The 11,597-nt window shown below is 39.2% G+C and overlaps 1 protein-coding gene across 1 annotated transcript; it reads left to right on the top strand.

Moving 5' to 3' along the window:
- Nucleotides 1-643: 643 nt before the first annotated feature.
- Nucleotides 644-9,923, top strand: LOC139611791 (keratin, type I cytoskeletal 18). Its single transcript, XM_071466703.1, has 10 exons — nt 644-783; nt 2,414-2,695; nt 2,850-2,975; nt 3,521-3,603; nt 4,075-4,231; nt 5,576-5,740; nt 5,963-6,088; nt 7,057-7,274; nt 8,019-8,047; nt 9,294-9,923. The coding sequence occupies exons 2-10, from the start codon at nt 2,432-2,434 to the stop codon at nt 9,407-9,409; spliced, it is 1,284 nt and encodes a 427-aa protein (XP_071322804.1). The 5' UTR covers nt 644-783; nt 2,414-2,431; the 3' UTR covers nt 9,410-9,923.
- The last annotated feature ends 1,674 nt before the right edge of the window (nt 9,924-11,597 follow it).

Genomic DNA, 11,597 nt, shown 5'->3' with positions numbered 1-11,597 from the left:
GTAGCTCGTCCAAAATCGTCCCCTTTTGTAAGTGGGTTGGGTAAGTAACTTTTTTTATATTAACAATGGAAAAAATGACTGGATTGTGAAATGGGTGTGTACAATTTTTTTTTCTCAATTACCCTCAGTGCTACAGTGAGTTTAAGTGTCTTTCACTCAAATTCAATTCAGATTCACTCAAATTCAAAATGAACAGACGTTGCTAATGTAGTTGCTTCCTGACATACAGGATCTCACAAACAGTATCAACTTTATAAGTTTATGTAAGTTATACAGCTCCCCCCAAGATTTAAAATTACCCATAGCTCAAAAGGGGTTTTGCTTATTGTTATGTCACATGTTGACCTTAACTGTGCAGTTTGCTGCTGTTTCCTGATTTTGTTTTTCAGAGCTCACCGTAAATCTGAGTTTAAAGTGTTTTCGCATGAGCGTGATTTATGACATCACAATCAGCTTAGAAGTCATTCATGGTTTAAAATGCAACTTACACAAGTGTGATGTGCAAACTGAAATTTTTTTTAACCATTTGAAATATGTGCATATTCATAGATGAGGTAGGTATGAGATGAGGTCATCAAAGACAGACATGCTACATTTTTTAATTACAACACTTAACTGCACGTCTTTCTCAAGACCCTCAGGTGGAGTTAAGACACCTCCTGACTGGAGTTAGCTCCTCCTTCTTCTTGCACACCTGCATATAAGCTCACCTGTAGCAGCAGCAGCTCAGAGCCTCCTGCATTCCTCTGGATCCCACCCTGACTTTATCTGGAGTAAATCCTGGTAAGCTGGATGTTTTTTTTTAAAGATATGTTCTTTTTTAACAGTTAGATTTATTAATTTGGTTATTTAATTTTTTTTCGGTTATTCTACTCTGTCCTTTTATTAAGTTCAATTAAATTAATTGAGATTATGAAAAAATGAAGCACTGATCTGAATCAAAATTAAAACAGGATGAAAAAGCTGCTAGCAATATCCTCAAGCAAATTAATCTTATTATCTTGTTCACTTTCATTCAGAGTTGTCAGCACAACTAACTGTCAATGATTAGTGAGATGATTTATTCAAAAAGATAAAAAAAAATAAATACATAAAAGTCGATTTCGTGTGGAACAAAGTGCTTCCTTGTGAAACTGGAATTCACTCTGAAAATTTTCCCGATCATTTTCCCAAGCTGTATCTTCCATCTGAACAAGGAGCGTCTGTCTCCTGCAGGGTCCTTTGTAGTGTTGTGGGAACGATGTTGCAAGGATCAAGTGACAGAGAGACAGAGAGGTTCCCTTGACCGCTAATCTGCCACTGAAACCCTGCTGAGAAACACACAAAAGCAAGCATGCGCGAAACTTCACACACACACACACACACACACACACACACAGATAAAATAAAATAGGAAATACACACACACACGCACACACAGACAAAGATACCCTGTCCTGTCCTGTGTTTGACATTCAAACATCAGCTAGTCTTATTTGAAGTTCAGGCAGTAACATGAGCCCAGGTTAAACTTATTATTGAATGAGGTTAAAAAAGGTGGAAAGAAAAAGATGTCAAGTACTATTTATGTAAAGTAGCATCGCTAAAAAATGTTCTTTACATAAGAACTGCATACAAAAAAAATATTTATAAAATCCTAGTTTTTGATTGCAGAACCTTTTTAATGATGTTTACACAGAAATATTCAACAGTCTAAAGGGAATGGAGCCGTGTTTCATCTTTTCTGTCTGTTTCTGTTTGATCAATTCTCCATCAGTCTCCTCTTAAATATAAAATACATCTTATTATCATAGTAATAGACTACATGAGAGTGTCCTCAGTCCCAGTGAGAGGCTCTTCTTCGACCCAGGGTTGAGCTGTACTCATTTACATTTTGATTTTACACTGACTGGAGTTGAAGTTGTATTGAACAGAGATGAGAATGACAGACTGAAGTGACTCTGATCATAGATCAGTCATCTTTTCCATGCAGATGGTTAGTTTGAATAACCAGTACTAGCCAGTGACTGGACTCGTTTCATCATCTCCAGTGGGCGTTCAGCTGTCTTGGATATTAGGCCCTACTTGTATTTCCATTAAGGTCTGGCCAAATACTAGAATAAAACACATTTGCTTGAGGGCCACAGAAGAGCTTTTACTGCAGCCAGATCTCATGTAACACAAGCTTTAAATGACTGCAATAGGTCAAACAGTCTGGCTTTTGGAGTTGTGTATTTTCCTTGTGACATTTGTATTTTAAACATCCATCCACTCTCTTCTCGAAGAAATGGACCCACAACAGCTGTAATAGACATAACATCTGTGATTGTGCTCTTCTTCTGTTTCTCTCCTCATGTCTTGCCTCCATCTTGTCTTTACAAATTCACCAACGCAATATTGTCTAATTCCCAGTTTCTCTCCATTTTCTCTCCAGACTTCAAGACCACCCACCATGGCCTCCAGCATATCCATGAGGAGTTACTCTATGAGCCGCCAGCCCTCCTTTTCCAGCCGTTCTCTGATGGACACCGGCCGCGCTCGCTCCCGCGCCTCAGTCTCTTTTGCAGCAGCCAGCCCGCTGACCCGTTCAGGTTCTATCAGCCAGGACCTCAACGGGCCAATCAGCCTCCAGCTAAACGGTCTGCATGGCAACAGCACCAACGAGAAGGAGGCCATGCAGAGTCTCAACAACCGTCTGGCCAACTACCTGGATAAGGTTGGTTACCTTGCACAGTACTGCAGTGTTAGGATGTTGGTCAGCAGCCAAATATGTGAAGGGTGTATCTCAGTTTGGCAGACAAGGAAATTAGCATCTAACTATTAGCAAGCTGAAATACTTTGATCATGAGACTCTCTTTGTCTTCCGGCAGGTGCGGACACTGGAGCGCTCTAACGCAGACCTGGAAAGTAAGATCAAGCAGCTGATGCTTGACCGCATTCCCAAAGGTCATGACCTTGATTCCATGATGGCCCAAGCTCATGCTGTTGAGCAAGAGGTAGGGTATGAGGGAACATGCTGCCAGAAAAAGATATACATTTACATATACATTTTACACACAGGTCCATCTAGACAGCCAGTTTGCAATTTGGGAGGTTTGTAAATGTCCATCAACAAAGGCCAAGGCTACAATGACATTGATTATTTTACATAGACAAAGCATTCATGCAAATGGACTGCGGCCTTTAGCAGGAGCTGCATCACTCCTCAGTAGCTGAACTTGACCTGCATTTGATCTTTGAGTTAATTCTGCACCAAACAGGGTCAAGGTGAAGTTAATAATTATTTTACCTATTTTGACTAAAGGGAAATAGTTACAGGTTAATGAAGTTAAAATGTGTGTGAGCCTATTTGACAAGAATTCAAATCTTCAGGTGTCTTTTAGCCATTAGTAATTCCACTATATAAATACTCTGATCAGTACACCAAATATAGTAGACTATAAACATAATATATCACATGTAGAGGAGTGTATCCATGTAAGTGTGAAGACTTTAATGAAGGATGCTGGATCTCTGTTATAACCCTGTTAATATTTGTCAGGTGAGGAAGAAGACTTTGGAGAATGCTCGCCTCATGTTAGAGATTGATAACGCTAAACTGGCTGCCGATGACTTCAGAATCAAGTGAGTGATTAATGATTACGTTCTGGAGACGACCAACTCAAACTGGTTTTGGTTGTTTGTCTTTTAAGATAAGACTCTTACGTTTAATCCCTGTCTTTGATGAAGGATTTAGTACTTCCTTCTGTAGGAGACTCTATGTATATTTGTAATAACTGCTTCACATTTAATTAAATATTATAAACATCTAATAGTATAATATTAGACAAAGTCCTGACTATTTAACGTAATGGAAATGTGTCACTTTACTTATTTATTGGGCCCTCTAACTTATTGTTTGTACAGCTGCAAACATTAATTTCCAACTTTTTCCTGAGACATTCTCAGTGCGTAGGGATTTTCAAGTGTTTTGACTAATGACTATTATGCAAAGAGATGTCTTGGACTGAACTGCAGTCTTCCGTCTCCAGAGGTAAAGTATAAATGCTGAGCTCATTGTAATACACTATCTGCTATTCTTCCTGCTTTTATAAGGTGGGAGACTGAGCTGGTGATGTGTCAGTCTGTGGAGCGAGACTGTGTGGCTCTAAAAAAGGCCAAGACTGACCATGAGCAGATCATTGCCTCTCTGAGGGGAGATCTGGACAGCCTGAAGGAAGAACTTTACTTCCTCAAGAAAAACCATGAGGAGGTAAGTCTGTCACTTCTGTCTCTCTGTTCTCATTTTTTTATACCTTCCATAGTTACTTCACCTCCCTGACATTTCATCTCATTTTCCTTTTGGGCCCATTATCTGCCCTCACAAACAACAAATTGTCTGATATCAGACTAACCCAATTTGATGTACTCACAAGGTTTTTTTAGAGAGGGAGAAGAGAGCGAGAGGGTGAGGGGGGAGAGAGGGTGGTCCTCTGGTTACTACGGACAAAAGGACCAGGTAGATCTGGTTTCCCAAACCTGTTCTTTCTGTCCAATCAGCTGATCCAAGGCACCTGGGCACTGTCCTCTGGGGGGGAGAGGTACTAAGATAAACTTACCCCCTCTCACCAAAGGAAGGACTGATCTCCCTGTTACTGAAACAACACTATACAGATCCAATTCATTTAAGATGTTTTAGGCCCCATAGAGCCTTAGCTTCAGTTTTCAGTTTTACACTCAAACCATGACTGAGTGCAGATATTGAGAATGAATTTAAACAAATGAGACTTGATTATTTTTGCATTGGTGGATCTGGTTCTACATTAGACACATTAATAATGTATGTTACTAATATACACTTATGTTAAATGTGCTTGTTTGACTTATTCGACTATATGTGAAATTTGGATCCTGCGATGATGATGATGGTGATTTGGTCTCTTAAACTCACTCACTCTGGACTGTAGGTGTCTCCTTCTGTAGATGTTCTCTCCTCTGAAATCTATATCAGTGCCTCCTGATGAAAACATTGACTTTTACTCACACTGACACAGAAAAGGTTAAACTGGAAAACTAGATCACAATGTTTCCTCTCATGCTTCCACTGCCCAAGCAAGGATACAATCACCATAAATAGAATAAAGTAATATAATAGAATTTAATTGTCCAAAACAGAGGCTCGAAAATTGTGTATGAATATATATGAAGAGCATTAAAAACAGTCTATGTCTCATTAAAATAAACTGCATGTGATAAAACACCATGCCACAGAGAAGAGAGAGTGAAAGGGATCCACCAGGAGTGTGTGTGTGTGAGCTGAAAGGCTGGGAGTAAGGTGAGCTCTGTCCCATCAACTATTGATGGAGAGCATCTGAATAATGAAGATGCCCTCACATCCTCTCTGCCATCCTGTGGTGTAGGATTCACACAACTGTTCTTGTTTCCATATGTCGCCTGCTACTGCGCAGACACATCCTGTACATACGATTATATCCACACATGTTAATCTGAAGATGCCGCAGTGCAACTACAATGTTCTTTTCATTCAAGAATAAACATGCACACACACACTGTGACAAAGCAACACAAAGTAGGTGGACTTCTTCTCCTCTTACAGGAACTTGAGCAGATGAAGTCTCGTATTGCCAGAGATGAGGTGAATGTGGAGGTGGACTCTGCCAGCGGGCCGGAGCTGGGCACTATTCTGTCTGACCTGCGTTCTCAGTATGAGGGGATTGTCAAGAAGAACAAGGAGCAGGCGGAGCAGTGGTATCGCAAGAAGGTGTGGGGAGAAAGTGCAATCAAGTGATTCAATAAAATATTTTTTCAGTTTCACAATACAGTCTGTATCAGTTATGCGGCTGTCAGTTTCTGTCAGGTGGCCAGAAGAAGTTAAGCAATCAAAAATAAAATGGAATGGTTGTGTTTTTTGTGTGTGTGTGTGTGTGTGTGTGTGTGTGTGTGTGTGTGTGTGTGTGTGTGTGTGTGTGGTTGTCCTCTTCAGCTGGAGACGGTGCAGAACGAGGTGAAGGAGAGCAACGAAGCTCTGAGAGCAGCCCAGGGCGAGCTGACCGAGAGGCAGCGCTTCCTGCAGACCCTGGAGGTGGAGCTGGAGAGTCTGCACAAGCAGGTGAGCAGCTGCGCCTTAGGAATGTGACAAGTGGAGCAAAACATCTCATAAACACACAAGTAATATTAAATGGTATACAATCGACATACTGCAGGGTCCTGAGGTAAAAGAGGGGCCACCATACCCACAAACTAAGTGAATGTGTGAGTTTTCATACCCTTTGGCTGCATAAGAACTAAAAAGATTAAACCTGAACGACATGCGTGTAGTGCCAGCTGGGACTTACTGCTAACTGCTGTAAAAATACATTAAAGCTGTGAAAACAAACTCTAACGCACATCAAGAAGTGCCAGTTCCTTGATCATGATTAGAAAATATATTTATGAGTAATACCTTTCCACAAAGCCTTGATGAGTTATGGTTGTGTTAAAGACAGGTTGGTTTTATCGGAGATTTGTCCAATAACAACAAAAACAGAAAATCCTTTAAGACGCTCAAATTCAGTCTCAGCTAGACCTGTTTCTTAATATGCGTATTTCCATGTTACTGTATCGTATGAGTGTCTGGGAAAAATCGTTTTGTTTCTCTCTTTTGTAATCCTGTGTTGACAGTCAACACATTCTCCCACGCTGCTAAGTCATGCAAGAACATTGAAGATTCAGTTGCTAAATTGTATGAGGGTGAGTTTTGGAGGTTAGATGGGTAATCATGTCTGAGCAGCCAGTGTTTGCTTTGGATGCCAAGGCCTTGTCAGTTCACAGGTATTTGTTGACAATGGTTTGGGAAGTAATTTCAGAATCAGGAGATATTCTTGAGGTTTGCTTTCCACTGGCAAACACCTGTGGAAACAGGAGGAGGCTGAAAAGCCAGAACTTTTTTTTTTTTTTTTTCACCAGCCTTTAGTAAATTTCCTGAACTGGAAAACCATTAGCAACGTTGAGCCACATTAAAAACAGACAATGGAAACATTAGACTAAGGTATACAGATAAGTAAGGCCAGCTCTCTTATTTTCTGTTTCTCTCCTCAGATAGCAGCGCTGGAAAATAACCTGGGGGAGACAGGTCAGAAATATTCCGGTGAGATGGAGCGGCTGCAGGCCACCCTGAGCCGGCTGGAGGATGACCTCTCCCAGCTCAGGCTGGACATGCAGCGCACCAAGACCGACTACGAGCAGCTCCTCCGCATCAAGCAGAACCTGGAAATGGAGATCGCCACATACAGGCGCCTGCTGGAAGGAGAGGAAACGTGAGTTTTCATTTGTATCATGAAGAAAATGGGGGAGATTAAAAAGCTTAAATTTAAATGGGACTTGTAATTTCATTAAAAAAAATGATATTAATTTCATAGTTTTGGCCTTGAGGAGTATAATAACTTTGTACCCAAGGTAAATGCTGAAATGTGATGTGATGTGCTAGCATCACTAAATAGAAGGTGATCATCCAACTCATCATCAACCTATCCACTTAAAACAGCCATCATAGTTTACAGACTGAATTAACGGTTGAAATTTCTCAAATTTGACCTAGAACTGAAAGAAACGTCGAAGAACTACAAAAATAAGAAACCAAGATGTGATGAGACAGAATTTTTCTTCAGGGTTAAGAATTGGATGAGAAAATCAATACCATTTTTTAAGCTACAGGCAGCAGCCCTTTAGCTTAGCACAAAGATTGGAAGCAAGGGGAAACAGCTAGCCTGACTCTGTCCAAAAGTAGCATAACTTTTTGTTTTTCACTTCCATTTTAGTACAGAACAAACGAACAAATAAACAAATGAGTATGAGTTTGTTATCTTTTGTGTTCAGCTAGCAGCTGCTGGCTCCAGCCTTATATTTAACATATGCTATAAGAATAGTATAGCTCTTCTCATCTAACTCTCTGCAAGAAAGCAAATAAGCAATTTCTCAAAATGTTGAACAATTCCTTTAAATGTGTTGCTATTATATACAGGTCATTGTTAATTCTTATATATTTTCTTTCTACCCATCAGAGTCAAAGAAGTTCCTCCTCCACCGAAAAGTGAGTCCTTGGCTTTCGATTATTCACTGATCAAAGAACATGAAGTCACTGTTTGTATGTTGTATGTTGTATGTATCAGAGCAACAGAAAGACACCAAAGCGCAGTATTTGTATAATAGTACAATAGAACAGCAAATATGGCAGCAGTGGTCATTTATTCATTTTGAATGCATCTTATCACAGCCTGTAGGAAACATCAGGGAGGTAAAGAGTGACTAAAGTGATGATGAAATGATGAAGGAGATAAGTCGAGCAAATCGTTCACGAATGTTTATTTAACAGTTGCTGCATAATAGCCAAACCTTACATGGATTCAGATGTGAATTTGAGAGAGTGTCATAGGGAGACTTACAGAGACATATGTTCTTTCACATGCACCTGAGAGGCCCAGGACTAATGATAGTTTTATGAACTTCTAAACAATGCAAACACTGCAAACAGCTCAGCTCCCTATGGCAACAAATGTGGGCGTGAAAACACTTATGCCAATGTTGTAACTGTGTCTTAATCCTACTGACTCACGCTGCAGGATTAACAAAGTGGAGGGTGTTTTGAAAATATTTTCTTTGTCTCACAACATAAAAGACTAAAGACAACACAGGATTGAAGACTGTAACGTCCTCATGAGACACAAGAGTTGAACAGTTCCAGCAGTTTTTATGAACCAGCAAGAGAGGCATATGAATGAAAATGATTCCAATGATTTCATCTAATCTCATTTTTATTTCTCATCTCCCCTCACAATATTTTTTTTCCTTTATGTACTCAACTTTCTTCTCGTATCATATCATCCACCTCATCATATCCAATCTCTTGTACTCATATGATCCCATCCTCTCATTTCAAATCATTTTTCTTTGTCTTCTTCTTCCTAAATCTCATATTATCAGAGTCTTCTCCTCCATCTCATTTTATATCATCTGTTCTTTCTACATCTCATTTTACACTCTCATCTGTGTAAATCCCATGCTGGCTCATTTAAACCAGTCTTTTTTAATCTCATTTTTCTCATATAGATAAGTATTGTTATATGTTATTTCAACTTAACCTCATTCCAAATCTTTTTTCTCATCTCATCTCATCTCATCTCATCTCATTAATCTCATCTCATCTAACCTCTCAATATCCCATCTCATCTAATTTCAACTCATCTCATCTCTTATCATCTCATCATATCTCATCATATCTCATCTCATCTCATCTCATCTCATCTCATCTCATCTCATCTCATCTCTTTTCTCTGCAGAGGAGCCTGATGTTCGCACCAGGAAGATTGTGAAGGTGGTGACTCAGACAATGGTCAATGGCAAAGTGGTGGATGAGTCCAGTGAGGTGGAGCAGATCGAGGAGACCAAGAAATAGAACAAGTGGGTGAGGATAAAGAAAAAAAAAATTACAACAGAAGATAGAGGAAAATGACCAAGTGAGAGATGTAGGGGGAAGAGAAAAAAAACATTTTGAAATTAGGGCATTTTTGGGATACTTTACTCGACTATGAATGGTTTAGGTTTTCACAGAAATGTTCGCCCGAGGTTGGTTATTCAGTGACAAGTGAGGTGATTTTTTTCTTTTTGGAGAAAAATGGTACAAGCATAACAATAAACAAATATTTCTGAAACTGCTGTAGTTATGCATGCTTATATCAATTTTGAATAGAGATGTGAGTGTGAGAAGAAGTGACTAACCAGTGCTACATCCTGGACATCATACTGTTTTACTAATAAAATGTTGTGTAGCCTACTTAAGCAAAATATTTATTTCTTAGTGTGGTGAAGTTTAATGTGGTAAATGAAATACATGCTTTTCCTTCTTAATCGTCTTTGCTGCTTTTGTGTTTGTACTCTGTCTGAATAAAAACTGTCATTTATCCATTGCATGTTTACTTTTTTATTCTTTATTCACCCTGACGTTAGTTTTCTTGCTGTTGAGTTTGTTGCATAAAACTTCTCTTGACTTTGGCTCAAGCAAATGCTGTTTAACAAGCATGTCACAGCAGCCTATACTTTATCATAAATATGTGATATACATTTTGAATCATGCAGTGCTGCAATAATCTGAAGACGTTACGAAAAAGCTCAGGTAAAATAATACATTTGTTTATTTTTTTCATATCTTCTGAAAGTTTGGGATGTACAACAGTATCAGTTTCAATGTGGAGTCTTTGAGTTTTTAAGATTATATTTAGTCATATTTTCTACGATCAAGAAAATTATTCATTTATCACATAACCCATCAGTCATCAGTATTTGCACGCACACATTTATTAATGAATCAATGTAAACTTCAAACGATGAAAGTGAAAAAAGAAAAAGGAAACATAGTCGAGAAGATGAAAGGGATGAAAACTGGAAAGAAAACAGACAAAAGGAGAGAAACATTTGCCTTATAATTAAAGCTGTTGATAAAAACTGAAGTGTGAAGTAATGTCTGTGCCAGTCAGAGAGAACCTCCTGCAGGTCTTTCATCAAAGACACTTCTGACACAACGCTTCTTATAATGAGGTAATTAAGGGGGAAATGACTGTAATAAGACAGAGTTGTTAAATAAAATCATTCATTGAGGCGCTGGGTGATATAAATGAGACTTGTGTCTCTGCTGAAAATGCGAGACAAATTATGCAGACACTGGCTGACCCTGGTTTATCTGTGAGTTGGTTACATGAGCTAAAAAAGCTGCAGACAGATAAAGATGTGACTCCTGAGTCATTTTAGGATTTTATTTTCTCAGCTATGTTAATTTCTTAATAAGCACATCCTACCTGAGCACGCACTTTGTCTGTCATGACATATGAACCCCACTGTGACCTCGATCAGCCCTGTAATTTAAGGCCATGACCTTTTTGATTAGGATCACTGTGCTCCAAAAATCCTCATGAACAAAAGTTAAAAGCTGGGAGGAAACTGAAAGGAACTGATGCAAAAAAGGAAACTTGAAATTAAAGTTTTATATGTAATGGCCCACATGCAAGACTCCACCACATCTGAGGCCAAACACATCAGTGAGAATGAATCAGATAGATTGGAAATTTTCCAACAATGACAATTTCTTCAGGTTCTTTCAAGTCACAGACCATTTGAGCCAACAATGAATGCTACAGTTTCGACCGAGCAGGTTTTCACAATTTTCATATTGTTCCACCATGATCTCACAAACTCAAACACAATAGCACCAGTTATCTTTTACTGCCCTACACCCTCTGTCCCTTTAACTGCTTATTCTGCTAATGACATGCTGAGGAGTCACTCCATCATGAATCCCTGCACTTTCAAACACAGCAGAGGCGACCATCTACATGATAAATGTAAAGAATGTAACAGTAGAAACGTCAAATGAGCTAAACATTAAGCCAATAAAAATGTTTCATGACACTGTCTAATCCCGTACAGGATGGAGGCCCTAACTGTGGGCCCTGAAACACCACTGATTCCATAGCCCCAGGTCATCCTGCACAACTGTGATAAAGTCTGTTTGCAGAGCAGCTCGAGTCAGAGGACTCAAAAACAGTTGTAAAACAGAGACAAAAAGTCAGATGAGTCACAAACGCAGAGAC

The sequence above is a fragment of the Trachinotus anak genome, unplaced genomic scaffold (assembly GCF_046630095.1).
Source record: "Trachinotus anak isolate AG129_WGS33_773 ecotype Australia unplaced genomic scaffold, CSIRO_AGI_Tana_v1 ptg000028l, whole genome shotgun sequence".
In the NCBI taxonomy this organism is placed as follows: domain Eukaryota; kingdom Metazoa; phylum Chordata; class Actinopteri; order Carangiformes; family Carangidae; genus Trachinotus; species Trachinotus anak.
The sequence above is the reverse complement of the archived record's forward strand: the minus strand, read 5'-3'. Positions and strand labels throughout refer to the sequence as shown.